Genomic DNA, 12,519 nt, shown 5'->3' on the forward strand with positions numbered 1-12,519 from the left:
ATTTGCATCCCATAGTCCGACAACAGATTCAAAGCTATAATATTTTATCGTGTCCATTGATGAGATCCGACGGCTGATTGGTAAGGGTAGGGTTTGTTAAGTTTTAAGACACTGTCTATAATAGTATTATTATACGTGGCTTGAAAGGTGGTCAGTGTAGGAGGAGGGAAGAGCAGACTTGGCATAAAAAATGGATGCCAGACATCCAAAACCAACCGGTTGACACAAGTTTGATCTCATGTAACTGATTAAATTTATAATTTAGTGTCATTTGCATATAAAATATTTTTTTAATACAAACGGTGTTAGTTAATGGCGAATTTAATCTTATTTTATAGTTAGGTTTTTAATTTATATTTTTTTAAAAAATATAAATTATATTAATAAATTTAAAATAAAATTTTAAGAAATGCACGAGAATATATAATCACTCCAAATATTGAATTTTCATACAGAAATAACCGCTTTAATTAATAAATGAGTACATTAATTCATAGACAACTTAATATCAGAAAATATAATAAAAAAAATTATATTTATTTAAATTATAAAAAAAATTTTCAATTTAAGTTTTAAAATAACGGTAAAAAATTTACATGTATATGTAATTATGCAAGTTGAATTAATTTACCTACTTAATTTTTTTTAAAAAAATGAATAATTTAACTTATTACCCATATAAAATATGGGTTAAAATTATGTAAGGTGTGATCTTATTATGTGAACATACTGTATGCAAAGATTTTGAATCCCACCCATGGTTTACTGACAGCCAAATAGCTCACATGGAATCATGATTTGGAGAGTAAAAAAGGGTATGAATTGCAACAACTGGAAGCCACATTGGCTGCAGATAAACCAAAGTTCCTCATCACCAAATGTGGCCGTTTCACTTCAACTCATTTTTGGCTCTACACTAACCTTCACAGTATACATGCCAAAAACAGAGGCTGTAAAGACACACAAATATTATATATTAATCTACACAAACTTTAACCTAAATTTAATTCACTGTAGACCCAAAATATAAAAAAATATGTCCCATGCTTATATTTTAAAATTTCTCTATATATACCATGTTAAAAATAATATTAAAGAAGTAGAGACCTTGCTTGTATTACTTGAGCATTTAGTTTTCTCCTTTTTTTCCTCCAGCTAGAGAACCTGGCCATAGTTTGATCCCCTAGCTAGCAAAGAAGATCATGTAATGTCCACCAACAACGTAAGTTAATCTCTTCTCTGTTGTCCCTTAATTATATTTATTTATATAGATCTTCATCATCCAGATAGAATAAAATCTTGATTTTGGGATCCATATTTCTTCTGAGAGCATTCTTAGTTAAAAGATTAGCAAGATCTCTACTCTTTGATAATTAGCATATTAATATGTGTAGGATGAGTACAGCTACCATGGGAGCTGCCTGCTTTCTTTTAAACCTCTTGCTTTATAATCAAATATCCATTGACATATCTTTACATCTTCTGTGACAATGATCCTTTGATTCTGAGGAAACTTTTTTTTTTTTTTTTCCATTGTATTTGTTTCAAACTTCGCAAAAGGTATTTTTTGAACAGGTGAATCTTCACCATTGTTCAATTATTTGCAGAATACAGCTATATTTTGTTGGCAGAGGCACAGTTTTCTAACCGTAGCCAAATGTTATGGTTCTAAACAAGCAGTTTTAATTTCTACTCTTTATTTTATTTATATTTGCTAAAAAATAAAAGGAAAAAAAGACTAATCTTTGCCGTTAAATGGGTTGATATAACTCTAGCAGATCATCCATATCAACGGTGTAAACCTTAACCAGATACATGGCTATCACCACACCACGTGTGTTCCACAAACAGACGATTCTAGCTTTATTTTGTCTTCTTTCAGATTAACCGAAATTTATATAATATATTTTTTTTAAAAAAGAACCCGAGTTTGATATTTTCCTCTCTTGTTTGTTTGTCTTGCAGGTTCAGAATTTTACAAGCTTAGATTAACTCTCTTTACCCGTGTTTAACAGCTAGGGTTTATTGAAGGAAATTAAAATTTTCACTGCTGCGTTTCATAAAAGCCATGGATTTTTACAGTGAAAAGGGTTTTTTTTGCAAGGCAAAGTCTGTAGCTTTATCTGTTTATGGATTCATATCATGGTCAATAACCTTGCCATCTACCATGCAAATCCAAAAACAACATTGGCCAACATCTCCTGGTCTCAAAACCCTAATTTACTCACCGGAAGAATCCCCTCAAAACCCAAATCCTCATCGTTTCGTTGTCCATTCTTACATGATATCATCCTTATTTTTTCCACCATCACCATCTAGCTCCAGTACTTCTTCCTCGTCGTTTCGATCACTGACCAGTTCCTCATCGTACTCCTCTTGGTCCTCTATGTTGGACGATGTGATTGGGACAGAGAGTGGTGTTTATTTGGACTCCATAAGTGAAGAAGAAACAGAAGCAAGAATGGAGAAACTGCTGCAGCCTTATCATCGTAATCTTAGCAAGAGAAATCAGCAGCCGTGTGAAATGAGGAAGAAATATCCACCGCCTATTCCTTTACTAGCAAGAACAGGCAATTTGCCTGGTCATATGCCTTGGAACTTAACTAGACATTATTCTAATGGAAGATTGATCCTTAAAGAACAGAGAGTGAAGCATCACGAGTACTTTGAAGCATATAGAGAAAATGGCCGTCTCATCTTGAATCTTGTACCTCTGGATGACACTGTTAGATGTTGCCATTCCGTTTATGATGAAGAAGAGGAGATAGAGCTACAAGATCTTGAGCTGGTCGAAGAAGAAGAAACAGAAGAAACTTATGACAACATAGAGGAAGAAGAAGAAGAAACAGAAGCAGACGAACAAACTGAAGATGACAAATACTTAGAAGATAAGATAAACAACGAAAAATTAATGGGTGCAGCATCTGCTTCTTCAGTGCCAAAATCAAGTTTGAAGAATGTAAGTGATGAAAGGCCTGGAGATGTTCGCAAATGTCTGACGTATGCGGGTAGGAAGACATTGGAGTCTTATTATTTGTCTTGCAATGCAAATGCTGGTGGCTACATAGCTCGATCTGGCTCTGCAGCTACTTTGTCCTTCACTATTCGTCCAATGACCACTGTGGTGTAGCTGGATTAATTAACTGGGATTAGTTAATTACTTATGATCAGTACTCGTTAAGTTGGTTTTCGTCTGTTTGTTGTCTTCTAGAGAACTAAAAAAATTTGCTTTCTCATAATATAGAAGCAGCCAAATCGTGGGTTGCTAGCTTTTGTTTATTTGTATTTTGTTTTTACTCAGAGGAATTTCTTAATCCTGATAATGATATGCATGTTTTGTTTTGTATAAACTTCCTCTGCTATCATGCATATATATACATACAGGTTTCTGAGCACAGCTTAAGAAAATTCAGTAGATAATCTACGGTACGGTTCACTAAAAGTTTTTGGGTAAGCAGAGCTTAGGAGAAGCACCTCTTGAGTTAATTTTTTAAGTTACTATGATCAAAAAATATACACTATATTATATTTTTTTAAATAAAAATTAAAAATTGAAATAGTAAAATTTGAGATTTTTCAGATTTACTCGGATGCACTTAGTATCGATTAAAATATATATTATTAATATTAAAATTTAAAAATTTTAATATATATTTTTAAAATAGTAATTTTATTTAAATAATAATGTTAAACGTATTCCTGTATTATAGTTAAAATTTCTTAGATCGGATAAGGATTAGAAAGTAAAAAGAAAGATTTGGGATTTATTACTTTGATAATTTATGAAATGGGTTGGGTCAGAAATGCTTCAATCCAGTCCAGTCCAGTCCAGTCCATGTAGTTGACGTTGTGCAAATTTTCCATCCGGTGGATGAAATCCGAGTTCATACGCCAACACAAATCGTGACCAAACTAGGTCTCTCAATGTGTCTCACGTCACATGGGATTCCCTTCAAATCTTTTCCTCGTTTCGCTGTTTGCTCTATAATATTCAAACTGCGAATTTGCGTGCAATTTTCATTAAATGTTTAATTGTATCTAGCACGTGTCAGGTTGAAAAAGCCAGATTTACACGTCAATGTAAAAAAAAAGTAAATAATAATTTAAAATAAAAAATAAGAGAGAAAATACCAACACTTGGCATCATGAAATGGGGTAATAATCCAAAACTTAACCTCAACACTTCAAGAAATTATATAATATCATGATTAAAATTTCTAAATTATTATGACAATCCACGTATTTTTTATTAAATATAAAAAAAAAAAAGATAAAAAACGGTTGCTGTCTAAAATTTGTTGTGACGTCGAAGGTGTGGGCTCCATTATTCTTTGTATATTCTCGGAGCTCCGACTCCCTTAATGGAGCCTTAGCTCATTGCCCATCCAACATCGATCTTCATATACTCTGATTGCATGTGCTAACAATCTCGCCCACCCTATTTAACAAAGAAATAATTTGTAATATATAATTACTTTTTAATAAATAAATAATTTTTATAATATTACTTCAACACTATTTATTTGTCAAAAAATGAAAATTTTCATTTTCAATAAAAAATTATTAGAAAAATTAATTAAATTAAATTAAATTAAATTCTAATCCTGATACAAACAGTGAAATACTGATAAGTTTTATGAGAAATATTAATACTTTGATGCCGTAAGAATTTCCTTTACATACCTAACTACCTTAAGTAGACTAAGCAGAGCAGTCAAGCTTGAAAATGAAATTAAATTATTTTTTAAAGAAAAGGAAAATGCCGATGGGTGTGTACAGTGAATATATAAAAATCTGTGTTCACATAGATATTTGGAAATGGAACAAAATCTGTTTTTCTCTCCTAGATGCTTTAATTCATTCCGTTGCTTACTCAGCACTGCTGTTCTTCTTTTCTCAGCTTCAATCAGGTACAGAATCTTCTATCGGATCTTCCTTTCTTTTCTTTCCTCGCAAAGATCCATCAGGGGTAAATGTAAAAGCTCCAATTTTGTTTGTGAATCTGCTATTTTTTTTAATTCCCTTTTAATCTTTAGGATTTTGTTTGATACAAATATGGTTTGTGTTGTCTAATCTGATAGATATTTTGGGATCATGATGTTCCTTTGTTCGAGTGAAATGAAGTGAACAGGTGTGTCGGTGGGCAATCAATTGTTAGGATCCTGGACTTTTCACTTTTGTGATAGAATATTGTTTATTCTTGTGGTGGAAAAACAGTATTGGTTGGAGGAATTTGTTTCACTGCCTGTTTTTCTGTAATATATACCATATGTTAATTGTGTGAAATGAATGTTTTTAATTAATTGATGAATATAGATTCAACTTTTGAGAACTTTGATTGAATGTTCTCAAATCTGAATGGAGGACGTGGAGTGATTGGGAAATTTGGGAATGTGAAATATTTGGGAGAGGGGAAAGGGTCAGTTTGATCAGTATTTGTCACTTGAATTTCTCTCTTTTAATCGAAACCATGGATCAAGATGTAATAATTCATTTCTTTATAATTTTTTTGGTGCAAGATTTTTGACACTATTCCCTTAAATAAATGTTTGTCTTCACTCCTCCTCTGTTTTCTTCTTGTGTCTAGCTTTTCTTTTGATGTACTGAAGTTGTTGCCTATTCTTCTTCTTCTTCTTCTTCAGCATTTTCTGGGTTCAATTTGGAATTACGGACCAGGGAGTTTTAAATGGGGGCTATTTTGAGTCTGGCTAGCAACAAAAGCAGTAGTTGCGAGGTTAATGAGGTCCCATGTGATTCCAGCTGCAAGAGGCAGAAGAGATCCTTGAGCTTTGATGTGGAAAGCTCAAGACTGATTCCAAGTCTTCCTGATGAGTTATCAATCCAAATTCTTGCTAGAATTCCCAGAAGTTACTACTTCAATCTGAGGTTGGTGTCCCACAAGTGGAAGGAAACTATTATGGGCCATGAGCTGTTTAAATTGAGAAAAGAACTTGGATTGCGAGAAGAGTGGTTGTATGTATTGACTAAAGTTGAAGAGGAACTTTCATGGTATGCTTTGGATCCTTTTTCAAGAAAATGGCAGAGGTTGCCTCCAATGCCCAATGTTTATTCAGAAGAACCTAGGAATGGTTCTTCTGGGCTTTGGTTGTGGAAGATGGTGGGGCCACATATTAAAATTCCTGAAACTATAAGGAGTTGGCTTGGGAAAAAGCATACATCGGATCACATGCCATTTTGTGGTTGCACAGTTGGTGCTGTTGATGGCTGCCTCTATGTGCTTGGTGGATTCTTTAGAGCTTCAACCATGAGCCGTGTGTGGCGATATGACCCAATCCTAAATAGATGGAGTGAGATCACCCCCATGTCTACAGGGAGGGCTTATTGCAAGACTAGCATTTTGAACAACAAGCTATATGTTGTTGGAGGGGTTACTCAGCTCCAAGGGGCATTAGTTCCTCTTCAATCTGCTGAAGTTTTTGATCCTCATACAGATACATGGTCTGAAGTTCCAAGCATGCCATTCTCAAAATCTCAACAGCTCCCCAACGCCTTTTGGTCAGACTTGCTAAAGCCTATTGCCACTGGGATGACTTCGTACATGGGAAGGTTATGTGTGCCTCAAAGTCTGTACTCATGGCCTTTCTTTGTTGATGCTGGGGGAGAAATTTATGATCCTGAAACCAATTCATGGGCTGAAATGCCAACTGGCATGGGAGAAGGTTGGCCTGCACGTCAGGCAGGTACAAAGTTGAGTGTTGTGGTAGAAGGTGAACTATATTCATATGATCCCTCTAGTTCTCGAGACAGTGGTAAGATCAAGGTGTATGATCACAGAGAAGATGCTTGGAAAGTTGTCATTGGAAAAGTTCCTATTTATGATTCTGCAGATTCAGAAACTCCACATCTGCTTGCTGGTTTTCATGGAAAGATTCATGTCCTCACAAAAGATGCCAATCATAAAGTTGTAGTTATGCAGGCTAGCATTCGTGATAATTTGGATTGTTCACCATTGAGCTCAGCTTCCAATTTTCTTGGCTCCTCAAGCGAGCAATTTTCTTCACTGGCTGAATCAGAAACAGTTGTCTGGAAGGTCATTGCCAATAGAGATATTGGATCTGCTGAACTTGTCAGTTGTCAAGTTCTTGATATATAACTTTATGTTGGATGATGTGGTTTAGTATATATTTAAGATACTGATGTCTCAGAACCTATAAAAGCAACCAAGTGTTGGGAAGATTTACTATTGTGGTGATTTCTGTAGATACAGTAAATAGTCTATTTGAACTACCTTATGCGGCAGCCATTTCACCAGTTAAAGGTAAAAGATTGAGAATATTACAGCAAGTCCATCAGGTGCTCTTAATCCTTATGTGGCCTTTTTAGCATCTTTTGATGCATTTTCTCCCCTCTATTCAAAATTAAGTTGCTGCTGATTTCCACATCTGGAGAGCTGGGATGTCTGCAGTTTGAAGATAACAAAGTGGGTCTTATTTATCCTAACTAGGATGGAGTAATATATAAGTTCAATAATTAGATATTTACTGTACCAATCAATGTAGTTCTGTTTGAAGAGTCTGTATAGTCTCTATCCAATACAGCAACAAATAATGCAGAAATAATATCTATCAGATTTGAAAAATCAAATAATGCAGATGATGCTTGGTTTCACCATATGAGAATATTTTTTTATCTATAGCTTCTGCACCATGTCAATTCTTCATCTTTTATGTGATAATCAGCAAATAAGAACAAGACATCATTCGATATAATGTGTTTGAAAGGGAATTGTCTGTGTGAATAGCGTGTTATTTTCATCTTACTCCTGTGTTTAGCAAGTTGCATACATACTTTGGCTGTGTGAAACATGCTTTGAAGTAAGTCTCAATTTATTACTTCAGTTTTATTTGTTGTCTGTGCTGGATATTGGTCTGGTGTTGTATGAATAGCATGCGTTTTGACTATACTCTTCGTTTAGCAAGTTGCTCTCATATTTTGGCAATCAATGCTTCAAACATGCATCATTATTTCCAATTTTTTCTCTGGTGAGAATTGCATGAATAGTATTTTTCTCGTTTTCTGTACTTACCAGTACAAATCGTCTTGCTTTTGATTACGGAACCTTAAGATGATTGATGAAATTGAACATTCTTTGAAACTTGGAACCTACTGATGATTTGCAAAATTGAACTTTTAATTCATTTGTCCTTCTGGCAAAACTTTGAATTTAAAAGTCGTACATTCTGAAATTGAACATTCATAGAATAGTTTTGACTTTGCAGCAAAGGATTTAATGTTTGGATATGTGTCCTAACTGCTGAAAATGGATTACAAGGTAAACTTTCTACCTAGTATATACTTCAACTCTTAGACTGCTTGGCAAGGCCTGAAACAATCATTAGTGCTGAAGACATGAAGATGAAAATATCCATGTGAAAGCAGAGATTATAATTAAAAGTTTCCTAATCTGTGCCTGTATAATCAAGAAAGATCAGCTTCAATGGCGCTAAAATCCCTCTGTAATCGCAGATTATGGTTCAGCTGCCTTTTTCGCATCAGATTTTGTTAGTGTGCCATTGGGATTCTAATGCATGAGCCACTGCACTATATAAAATAAGTATACATTAGCTTTACTTCTTCATACTACTGATGGTAGTTATTCATATGATCTCTACATAATGCAGCCCTTGTCTTACAGTAGTCCTATCCAATTATTTTAACCGTTTTAAAACTGGTTTCGAATAGTTAAAAATCGGATCAGATCCAATGTGATTGGCAAATCAGATCAAACCGGAAGCAGCACTTGGTCAGTTCTACATTTACCTTCGTTGCAGCAACTTAGGGCAGGTACCTGGTCGGAGATTTTCCTGCTGAGTGTTATCTAGAGATATTGATTCTCACGAAAATAGTGATGTCAAACATGAGGACCAGATGCATAATAATAAGCACAGCATGATTAATGAACAGAACTGGACAACAATGAGATTGCCTGTCAGAGTCATCTAGCTGTAAATCCCTTGCACTTTGACTTCTTAGATTTTATGAGATTATCGTGTTGTGACTAAGCCAGCTGGCTATGGCAAGGAACATGCCAGTGGCCATCAAGCTAAAGATAGGACATCTTAGAATTATTTTTTTTAAATTTTTAATACATTTATGCTCGTGTAAAGGTTCTGAATATTCGTTCTTTTACTTTTAATTGGCATGATTATTTTGTAAGAAAAATATTAAATAAATATTTACAAATCATGCATAATTTTATTTTATAAAAATTAAAAATTTTATAAATTAAAAAATAATTTTTTTATTCTAAATAAGAAATTTAATAAAAAAACAAATTAAATTAAAATTTTTTACATGTCAACCGTAAAAGTTGGCTCTTACCAATATGTGATACTTTTTTCTTGCAATAAAAAGCTAATTAAGCTTTCAAATATTTTGTTTTTAAGAAAATATTTTAACAAAATAATATATTTTATATTTCTTAATTTTAATTTAATAAATAAAAAATATTGATAATTTAATTTTTATTTTAGCTAAAAAAATATTTTCATTAACTAATTTTCTTAATACTTCAAATATTATAAAAATAAAAAAATATATATTTTATTTTATTTTATTTTTTATTTGAAAAAACGGAATCTAAGCCTATGATATGATTATTTAGTTTCTCTCTCGCTGTATCCCTCTCTTCAGGCAGTTCATTGACCTGCCCGTCTGTCAGTGGCAAATAGTTTGGGTGATCGAATAATAATAAAATAATTTGTATTCTTCCTGGAGTTCCTCTTCACATTTCTGATCAATCAATCGTATAGCATCAAGAAATAGGATATGGGGATTTAGAAAGGTATTTCTCAAGGGAAAAAAATGCAATTCCTTAAAATCAAAATCTGTTGATATTCAGTTTATTTTATGGTCAAGATCACTATATTTGATGTGGGTTCTCGGTTTTCCCTTATTTGATACTGTTCTCGATCGGATGCTAGGTTACACTGTTGTCTGCTGAAAATATTTGTCATTATTTAGATCTTTTGGAGATTTCCAAACGTCTGTTGAAGATTAATATGAAAAATTGAGGTGGGATTTTGTTAAATCCATTTATCAATGGCATTACAAGATTGTATTGAGCTTAAATTCAGGCTGGCAGATGGTACTGATATTGGGCCAAGTAAATATAGTCCGGCAACCACAGTGGCAACGCTCAAAGAGAAGATAATTGCAGAGTGGCCAAAAGGTTAATCATCTTCTCATCTCCTGTATGGCCTTTTGCATCTTGAAATGTTATGTTTATTGATTACAGTTCATATCTTTACTTCTTGATTTTTGATTCATTGCTGCAAAATCTGATTATTTGTCTGAAGGTTTTGTTCTTGTTCTTTAATCTTTGTTGTTGCATATTAGTTGAGGTGTTGGGCAGAAAACTTTGATTTTAAGTGTTTCTCATCCTTCCTTGCTTATATATATAGATATATATATATATATATATTTCCCTCTGCCTTGTATATCTTTTCCTTGTATCAAAATGCAACAATCCTTATTATTTCCAAATTACTCCATAAGTTCATTGGTGGTTTTCTTATTTGACTTTTTTTTCCCCGACATTTAAGCAATTCATTGAACCCAATTCTAGTTCTTTGGAAATGAAAATCCTGGAAGAAGATTTAGACAAAATTGCATGCTAGAATAGATTGAACTTGGTGAGGAAGTGAATATTGTGTTTAAAGCATTTCTGCTTTGTATCTAAAATAAATGTTGATGTCTAAAACAACGCTACTTTGCTGTTACTGTTGTTCATTTTGCGTTGCCCAAGCTCTTTATGCTGAAAGAGGACGCCCTATTCTACTGTTCCAGTATATAAAACCAATACAGAATCAGAATGGTATAATGCTGTGTTTTGAACTTTGAATTGGAGATTGAGCTTTCTCCAATATTAATATATCAGCATCATTTTGCTTTGTTATATATGCAGAGCTTGTATACTGCATTTTGTACTTACTAGTCTGAAACTTCTGTTGGATGGTGAAATTGGCTTCAGTGCTCGTATCTAGTCCCCACACGTAACAAGAAGGAAAAAATAACAGAAGGAAGAAAAACTGCCTTGCATCAAGTCTTGAATGCTGCATAGTTCAGTGATTAAAAAACTGGCTATTGGTTTCTGATCAATTTACTTCTCTAATGAGTTGCCATTTTTCTTTAGCAGATAAAGAAAATGGTCCAAAGACTGTACATGATGTGAAACTCATAAATGCTGGAAAGATACTGGAAAACAACATGACACTTGTGGAGTCAAGACTGCCAGTTGGTGAACTTCCAGGAGGTGTCATCACCATGCATGTTGTTCTTCGTCCTCCCATGCCAGATAAAAACAATGGTAATGCACACAGCTACTAAGCTGTTATGTTCATAACATTTAACATGTAGTTGAATCAAAATATACTTTGGTCCTTCCATTAGAATGTCATATACTTTAGCCCATAACTTTTTTTACTGCAAACAACATAATTGAGTTTTCAAATGGAACAGCTCCATAAACTCTGAAAAAATTGGAATAAATGTTGCTTCAACTCAAAGGTGAGGCACTAAAAAGTTATTATTTTTTTGGGTGCATTATTTAAGGAATGGTGATAAATTATTCCATAAACTTCAGGTTGCTAGTGCCATGAAGCACGCATGTGACCGTTGAACTATTGAACAGTGTTTCAGTGATATGCATTTGACATCAACTAGAAACAAAATGAAACCGCACGAAAAATGCAGGTCGCAATCAAAGAGCTGACTCTTGCTTTTTTCTTTTTGTCGCAGATAAGTTGAGGAAAGATTCTACAAAGAAGACAGGGTGCTCATGCTCAATCTTGTAGTTGCAAGTGACCAAAATTGCTGACTTCTATTAGGCTGGGGTGGTTGACTTTTCAAGCATTTAGGTAGATGATAGTTGAGATGCAGTTGAGAAACCTTTCATTTTCCGTAAGTCTGCATCATTTGGTTTCGTTAAAGCTTTGTCTGTTTGTTTCAGCAATGTCTAGTTTCAAGTGGTCTCGAAAGCTGAAGCATGGAGGAGGACTAAGACTCTTCTGCTGCTTTGTCTTTGATTTCCTTGGAAAATTACTCCTTAGATCCTCCATTATCTGTGAATGCAAAATGGAACCAATACCAGTAAATTAGAAGTTGAGTTCATTGGAATTGCATCTTCCAAAAAAAATGGTAAAAGGGGGGAAACGGCAGTTATAGAGGACATGATATTTTCGATTTGATTTGTTTGTATATCTCTGACAGCTTACAAAAGGTACAGAAAGTAAATTTTCATCTGAAGGGTGATGTTTGTATTTAACTTCATAATTTCATTTGATCACACTCGTGATGCTTCTGAAATGCCAGTGGTTTCTGATGATGCAGGGGTCTCTTTATCATCACTTATGGTCATTTCTTATAAGTTCTAGCATCCATCATAACATCTTAAACAAAAACTGCTTCAATTCTTTTCTGCTCAATTGTAGGATCATGAAGAAGAATAGAAAGCATTTTCAGCCTAAATGAAGACAGTTAGACAGTAGACATAGTTAA

General features: G+C 33.8%; 3 protein-coding genes across 5 annotated transcripts; all 3 read left to right on the forward strand.

Annotated features, from left to right (window-relative positions):
- The first annotated feature begins 1,094 nt into the window (after positions 1-1,094).
- LOC122723125 (protein FANTASTIC FOUR 1-like) lies at positions 1,095-3,246 on the forward strand. Its single transcript, XM_043954248.1, has 2 exons — positions 1,095-1,222; positions 1,966-3,246. Exon 2 carries the CDS (start codon positions 2,069-2,071, stop codon positions 3,128-3,130), a length of 1,062 nt encoding a protein of 353 aa, XP_043810183.1. The 5' UTR covers positions 1,095-1,222; positions 1,966-2,068; the 3' UTR covers positions 3,131-3,246.
- Positions 3,247-4,725: 1,479 nt separating this feature from the next.
- Positions 4,726-7,656, forward strand: LOC110609531 (F-box/kelch-repeat protein At1g22040). The gene is made up of 2 exons (XM_021749154.2): positions 4,726-4,910; positions 5,643-7,656. The coding sequence occupies exon 2, from the start codon at positions 5,687-5,689 to the stop codon at positions 7,112-7,114; it is 1,428 nt and encodes a 475-aa protein (XP_021604846.1). The 5' UTR covers positions 4,726-4,910; positions 5,643-5,686; the 3' UTR covers positions 7,115-7,656.
- Positions 7,657-9,616: 1,960 nt separating this feature from the next.
- Positions 9,617-12,343, forward strand: LOC110610073 (membrane-anchored ubiquitin-fold protein 3). Of its 3 annotated transcripts, none has more exons than XR_002487156.2 (4): positions 9,617-10,192; positions 11,156-11,329; positions 11,761-11,879; positions 11,972-12,343. XR_002487156.2 is itself a non-coding variant. In XM_021749945.2 (4 exons), the coding sequence occupies exons 2-4, from the start codon at positions 10,063-10,065 to the stop codon at positions 11,814-11,816; spliced, it is 360 nt and encodes a 119-aa protein (XP_021605637.1). In that variant the 5' UTR covers positions 9,618-9,805; positions 9,945-10,062; the 3' UTR covers positions 11,817-12,343. The 3 variants fall into 3 exon arrangements, 2 of the variants coding, with proteins under 2 accessions (XP_021605637.1, XP_021605638.1); XM_021749945.2 differs by having other exon boundaries at positions 9,618-9,805; positions 9,945-10,192; positions 11,761-12,343; XM_021749946.2 differs by having other exon boundaries at positions 9,624-10,192; positions 11,159-11,329; positions 11,761-12,343.
- Positions 12,344-12,519: the final 176 nt, after the last annotated feature.

The sequence above is a fragment of the Manihot esculenta genome, chromosome 2, assembly GCF_001659605.2.
Source record: "Manihot esculenta cultivar AM560-2 chromosome 2, M.esculenta_v8, whole genome shotgun sequence".
NCBI lineage: Eukaryota > Viridiplantae > Streptophyta > Magnoliopsida > Malpighiales > Euphorbiaceae > Manihot > Manihot esculenta.